The following is a 7,507-nucleotide window of genomic DNA, read 5'->3' as shown; positions in this document are numbered from 1 at the left end:
TCTATATAATATAAAAAGTATATTTGACTTCCAATCATATAGTCTATCATAGATAGTATAGATAATTTTTTCTATTTTATCAATTAGTTTAATTATTATAATCATTTCAATAATTGTAATATTATTAGCATCAATTTTATCAAAAAAAACAATTGTAGATCGAGAAAAAGCATCTCCATTTGAATGTGGATTTGATCCTAAATCCTCCTCTCGAATTCCATTTTCATTACGATTTTTTTTAATTACAATTATTTTTTTAATTTTTGATGTTGAAATTGCTTTAATTCTCCCTATTATTTTAATTATCAAATTTTCAAATTTATTAACTTGAACAATTACTTCTATTATTTTTATTTTAATTTTACTTTTAGGTTTATATCATGAATGAAATCAAGGTATATTAAACTGATCAAATTAGGGTTGTAGTTAATTATAACATTTGATTTGCATTCAAAAAGTATTGACTTATTCAATCTACCTTGAATATGAAGCGATTTATTGCAATTAGTTTCGACCTAATTTTAGGTTTTTAGATTTTTAGGGTTTAGATTTTTACTTCATGGTCAAACAATTGAAATTATTTGAACAATTCTTCCTGCAATTATTTTATTATTTATTGCTTTTCCTTCTCTTCGACTTTTATATTTGATTGATTTGATTTATTTATTGACATTACTAGTACAACAAGATGAAATATCTTATAATTGACTGTACTAGAATTAAAAGTGAACACACAAAAAATGCAAACGATACTTAAAGAATAATTATAGAGTAATTATGGTAAGAATTAACATTATATAGGTTGAATATGAAAAACGATTATATAAATCAAGCATAAAATTTAAAAAGTTCAGTTTTAAAGGCGGAAGCATTGCTTAACAATTGAATATTATTGGGGAGCGAGTTCCAAAGACGTGGTGTGCCTATGTAGAATTGTCGTTCTGAAGAAAGTTTTCTAAATCTGGGTAGAATTAGTTTTTTTCCTCTATTGGATCTTGCGAACTGTAAACGATTGTACAGATAAGGAGGTACTTGTGTATAAATTATTTTATGCAGTTGTAATAGACATTTGATTTTAAGATAGTTGTCAAATTGGACATTAAAAATTTGGTATGAAAACTCCGAAATTCTTTCCCTTCTTCCTTTGTTAAAGACATATCTTGCAATATTATTATAGGCAACATTAAGTGTCCTTGTGTCATTATAACCGCAGCATGCAAAAACTTCACATCCATAGAGAAGCGTTGGGATTAAATACGTTTTAGCAAGCAATAAGCGAATATCTTGAGGAGTCGATGTACGTAATTTCCATAGGTTTCTCAACATGCCATGAATTTTGCCGGAAGCTCGATTTATGTGGTTAGTCCAATTCAACTTGGTGTTAAAAGTCAAACCCAAATTGCTAGATGACTCCACTCGCTGAATAGTTGAGTCTGAAATTCTTAAGTTAATATCGGGTTGAGAGGCTGGAGTCTTGCCAATAATTAATAGTTTAGATTTCGATGGATTTATGTTTAAACAATTTGTACATGCCCATTCGCTGATTGCTTGCAAGTCTTTATTGAATTTTGAGATACAGCTATTGATATCTTCGACTTTTGTACTAGCATATAGTTGTACGTCATCCGCATACATTTGTATACTGCATGTCTCAGGGACGTCAGGAAGGTCATTTATATATAGGGTAAACAATAAAGGACCAAGAATAGAGCCCTGAGGCACACCTCGCGATATATCCAATACGTTCGACTTTTGTTCATTTAGGACAACACACTGGGAACGATTTGACAAATAAGACGCAATAAGATTGCAGGCGGTATCGGAGAAATAAAACAGCTTATTGAGTTTTGAACACAAGATATCATGATTTACTGTGTCAAACGCCTTACTATGGTCCAACAGGACGAGCATGGATATCATATTTTTATCCTGTTTTTTACGAAGGTCTTCGACGACACCAATAAGAGTTGTTGTGCAGCTTCTTTTTTTCCTGAACCCAGACTGGTGCTCAGTCAACAGTTTCTCATTTTCAAGAAACGCTGTTATCTGGGAACTTAACAAATTTTCCAAAACTTTTGATAGAAAAGGTAAAATTGCTATTGGTCTAAATTCGTTGTTTGCTTTCAGTATTGGTATTATTTTAGCTTGTTTCCACTTCTGGGGAAACGTGGATTTTGTAATTATGCTGTTAATTAGATACGTAATGTACGGTAATAGCTGAGGCATCAAAAGTTTAATAAAAATTGGGCTAACGTCATCAGTACCCACAGCGTTGGACTTAATTGAAGTGATACTTTTCATGACATCAGTACTATTGACGCATTGAAATGAAAAATCATGTTCAATGGGAACCGTCTGGAGACATGAATAAAAATCGTTAGAGGTGCTAGAATTACCCACTTTTGTAAATAGCTCATTTAATTGATTTAAATTAACGTTAGTTGTATTGCATTGCATAGTGCCAATACCGATATCGCGAATAGTTTTCCATTTTGATTTGCTGTCCACAGCACATTTAAACTTCCTGCTGTAATACTCGTATTTAGCCGCATTAATGCTTCTTACAACTGCACGCCGGGCATGCTTAAAAATATCATGTAGATACGATGTTTTAAAACGTTGCCATCTTTGATAAGCCAGGTCTCTCTGTTTGATTAAAATTTTAATATTATTATTAAACCAGGGTTGCTGATTGTGATTCACCACCTTGGTTTTAACAGGAACACAGTAGTTATATAGAAAAAGAAGGTTGTTTTGCAGAAACGTTAGTTGGTCATCGACACTACTCAGTGCATAAATGAAATTCCAATTGATTTTATCAAGGCAACTGTTTACCAGATTGAGATCGATGTTTTTAAAATCCCGGTAGGTGTAACTTGTAGGCGTGGTATTAACATGCACATCATAGATAAAAAATAAAAGATCGTGTTTCGAAAAACCAGGAGCACACAGCTGATCGTACAAAAGTATTTTAGAATAGTTGTTAACGAATACTAAATCCAATAAGCTTGCATTTGTGTTGGTAAAATGAGTAGGAACACTTGTGTTAAAGGAGAATAATCCAAGTGTTTGCATGATGTTAGAAATGTTGTTGTCCAGTAGCAAGTTGCTGTTAAAGTCGCCTGCGATGATTATATCATTGTAGCAGAGTGATAAGTTTTCAATAACATTTCTAACGGGTTCGATATCGACGTGGTTGTTCGGCCTATAAACACAACCTAGCAAAATTGTTTCCTTATTTTGCATGCTAACTTCAATAAAAAGATACTCCATATTAGAGTCATTATTGGACCGAAGCTTAAGGGTAAAACGTAATCCAAGTTTTATATATATAGCTACTCCGCCAGCATTCGACTGTCTATCAGCTCTTAAGAGTTTGTATCCATTGACATTGTAGATACTGTCGCATATTGTGGGCTGAAACCAAGTCTCAGATACACAAATAATGTCCACTCCAGAGTTGCAGAAAACATATCTGAACTCATCAATTTTGTTATTTAGACTTTGCGCGTTGATGTGTACCACACGTAAACCAGGTTTTTGTTTTGCCATTATTTTAATCATACAGTTAAGGCTGGCTTTGGAACTATAAGCGTTGTTACTCATCAAGAATTTCAGGTGTTAGCAATGCTTCTGAAGTTTGTAGATTGATGAAATAGATTAGAAAGCTTGAGACTATTATGTAGATAATTGAGCATGAATAAATTATAATAAAAAATTTTAGTAAAAAATAAATTGATAACATTAAAAATATATAAGTGTATTTTAGGTGAATAATTGCAAAAAATAAAGAAACAGTGCTATGGATCTGTGACGATTGAAGAAATGTTGGAAGTTTGTTCAGGTATTTCATCGGATTGACGAAAAAATTTATTTAACTGCTCGATGTCATCAATTTGTTGCGGGGGATCAGATCTCATTTTTTTAACATAAATTAGTCCACGAAAAGAGTATGCAGAATCCACATATTTCTGCCTTTTAAGTTTAAGTGCGCTCTGTAATATTTTGTAGTTCGCTGCTGTCAAATTTTCATTGATGTGAACGACATAATTTGAATCGAACCCAATATGGTTTAATAGGAGAGGGGTTTTATTCGTGCGTTTGAAAAAAGCCATCGATTTCAAGATATTATTTTTATCATAAGATGACATTAAGTCCACAATAATTGTTGCATCATTGTTTTGACGTATTTTATTTTTTAAACGGTATATTGATTTTACTGTGGGTGTAGGAATATTAAAACAATTGCAAATATTACTGAATAATATGTTTAAGTTTTCGCCGTTGTACGAAGGAATACCGTTTATTCTTAATTCAGAAGCTACATGAAAGTTTTCTTGCTTTGCTAGCTGTGCTTTAAGGATTTTAATTTCATTTTCAAGCTCACTATTTTGTGGATATACCATCTTTTGCGATTTAAGTTCAAAAATATCTTTTTCAATCACATTTATTTTGTCTGCGACTGTTTCCATATTGACAATACGTTCTTTAAGAGATGTAATTTCACTTTGAAAGTCACTGATTCTCTTATCAAGTTCATGTAACAAACGGGTTTCACTCTCTTTTATTAGTGTTTGGATAAGTTCGTTTTGTTTTTCAAACCGTTTATCGATGAGCATAACAAGTCGCTGAGGTGATTCGTAGTTAGAGAGTCTAGGTGTTTTGCAAGTGCTTTCTATATATGATGCTTGCATTATTTCTCTCATTCGTTTTGGCGCCTGCGGTGGTGCAACACTCTCACTGATGTTATTTTGCGAGAAATCAAAACTAGTGTCTGTCATTGTTTTAGATTGGCGCGGCTGAAACTGTGAGCGAAATGGTATGGTGCTTGTTCTTAATGCTTATTGCTTTTCTGTTTTCTTATTGACTTTTTGTGTTTAAGTTTATGTTCTAACACAATGCTGCCACTGTCGGGCCTATTATTTTAGTTTATTTTTGCGATTGTAAGTGCTTGTTTTAACAGTGCAAATATATGGCCGAATGCGACGTTGTGATGCGATTAAAATAGTACACTTTTAAAAACACATTTCCTTTAGGAATATTTTTTTGAATTATTTCAATACAGAGCCACAAAAAACACGACTGCTCTCTTGGAGGTTTTTTCTTTCTTAGATGAAATTAATGAACCTTCAATTACATTAAAGGCAATTGGTCATCAATGATATTGAAGCTATGAATATTCAGATTTTAATAATATTGAATTTGATTCTTATATAATTCCAACAAATGAATTAAATTTAGAAAATTTTCGATTATTAGATGTAGATAATCGAGTAATTTTACCTATAAATTCACAAATTCGAATTTTAGTAACTGCTGCAGATGTAATTCATTCATGAACAGTTCCCGCTCTTGGGGTAAAAGTTGATGGAACTCCAGGTCGATTAAATCAAACTAATTTTTTAATTAATCGCCCTGGATTATTTTATGGTCAATGTTCAGAAATTTGTGGAGCAAATCATAGTTTTATACCAATTGTAATTGAAAGAATTCCAGTAAATTATTTTATTAAATGAATTTCAAATAATAATTCTTCATTAGATGACTGAAAGCAAGTACTGGTCTCTTAAACCATTTTATAGTAAATTAGCACTTACTTCTAATGAATTTAAAAAATTAGTTAAAATATAACATTAGTTTGTCAAACTAAAATTATTAATTTATTAATATTTTTTAATTCCTCAAATAGCCCCTATTGGTTGATTAAGCCTATTTATTATTTTCTCAATCACTTTCATGATTTTTAATATAATAAACTATTATTCATATATTCCTTCTATACCTAAATCTAATTTAATTAACAAAACATACTCTACAAATTCATTAAATTGAAAATGATAACAAATTTATTTTCTGTATTTGACCCTTCATCTAGTATTTTTAATCTTTCATTAAATTGATTAAGAACATTTTTAGGAATTTTAATAATTCCTTCTATATATTGATTAATGCCTTCTCGATATCATATTTTCTGAAATAATATTCTTTTAACTCTTCACAAAGAATTTAAAAATTTATTAGGACCTTTAGGAGCTAATGGTTCTACTTTTATTTTTGTTTCTTTATTTTCAATAATTCTTTTTAATAATTTTATAGGTTTATTTCCTTACATTTTCACTAGTACTAGTCATTTAACTTTAACTTTAACATTAGCTTTACCTTTATGATTATGTTTTATATTATTTGGATGAATTAATAATACTCAACATATATTTGCTCATTTAGTTCCTCAAGGAACTCCTGCAATTCTTATACCATTTATAGTATGTATTGAAACTATTAGAAATATTATTCGACCAGGAACTTTAGCAGTTCGATTAACTGCTAATATAATTGCTGGACATTTATTACTTACATTACTAGGAAATACTGGTCCTTCATTGTCATCTATTTTACTAGGATTCTTATTAATTACCCAAATTGCATTATTAGTTCTAGAATCAGCTGTAGCTATAATTCAATCTTATGTATTTGCTGTTTTAAGAACATTATATTCTAGTGAAGTAAACTAATGTCAACTCATTCAAATCACCCATTTCATTTAGTAGATTATAGCCCATGACCTTTAACTGCTTCAATTGGTGCAATAACTACAGTTGCAGGATTAGTAAAATGATTTCATCAATATGATAATTCATTATTTTTATTAGGAAATATTATTACAATTTTAACAGTTTATCAATGATGACGAGATGTATCACGTGAAAGTACATTTCAAGGACTTCATACTTTAGCTGTTACTACAGGATTACGATGAGGAATAATTTTATTTATTTTATCTGAAGTTTTATTTTTTGTTTCTTTTTTTTGAGCTTTTTTTCATAGAAGTTTATCCCCTTCAATTGAACTTGGAGCAATATGACCTCCTATAGGAATTACTCCTTTTAATCCTTTTCAAATTCCTTTATTAAATACAGTAATTTTATTAACTTCAGGAATTACAGTAACATGAGCTCATCATAGTTTAATAGAAAATAATCATTCACAAACTACTCAAGGATTATTTTTTACAGTATTATTAGGGGTATATTTTACAATACTTCAAGCATATGAATATATTGAAGCTCCTTTTACTATTGCTGATTCTGTTTATGGGTCTACATTTTTTATAGCAACAGGATTTCATGGACTTCATGTATTAATTGGAACAACTTTTTTATTAGTATGTTTAATTCGTCACTTAAATAATCACTTTTCAATAAATCATCACTTTGGATTCGAAGCAGCTGCTTGATATTGACATTTTGTTGATATTGTTTGATTATTCCTTTATGTATCAATTTATTGATGAGGAGGTTAATTTATTATCTATATAATATAAAAAGTATATTTGACTTCCAATCATATAGTCTATCATAGATAGTATAGATAATTTTTTCTATTTTATCAATTAGTTTAATTATTATAATCATTTCAATAATTGTAATATTATTAGCATCAATTTTATCAAAAAAAACAATTGTAGATCGAGAAAAAGCATCTCCATTTGAATGTGGATTTGATCCTA

General features: G+C 30.1%; 1 protein-coding gene across 1 annotated transcript; it reads left to right on the top strand.

Annotated features, from left to right (window-relative positions):
* The first annotated feature begins 380 nt into the window (after positions 1–380).
* Positions 381–6,512, top strand: LOC131997104 (cytochrome c oxidase subunit 2-like). The gene is given in 3 exon segments (XM_059367436.1): positions 381–395; positions 526–648; positions 5,109–6,512. Coding segments are annotated over 3 exon segments (546 nt in total). The 3' UTR covers positions 5,517–6,512.
* The last annotated feature ends 995 nt before the right edge of the window (positions 6,513–7,507 follow it).

This window comes from Stomoxys calcitrans, chromosome 1 (assembly GCF_963082655.1).
Source record: "Stomoxys calcitrans chromosome 1, idStoCalc2.1, whole genome shotgun sequence".
Lineage (NCBI taxonomy): Eukaryota > Metazoa > Arthropoda > Insecta > Diptera > Muscidae > Stomoxys > Stomoxys calcitrans.
Note: the sequence above shows the minus strand (reverse complement) of the source record. Positions and strands in the feature narration are given on the sequence as shown.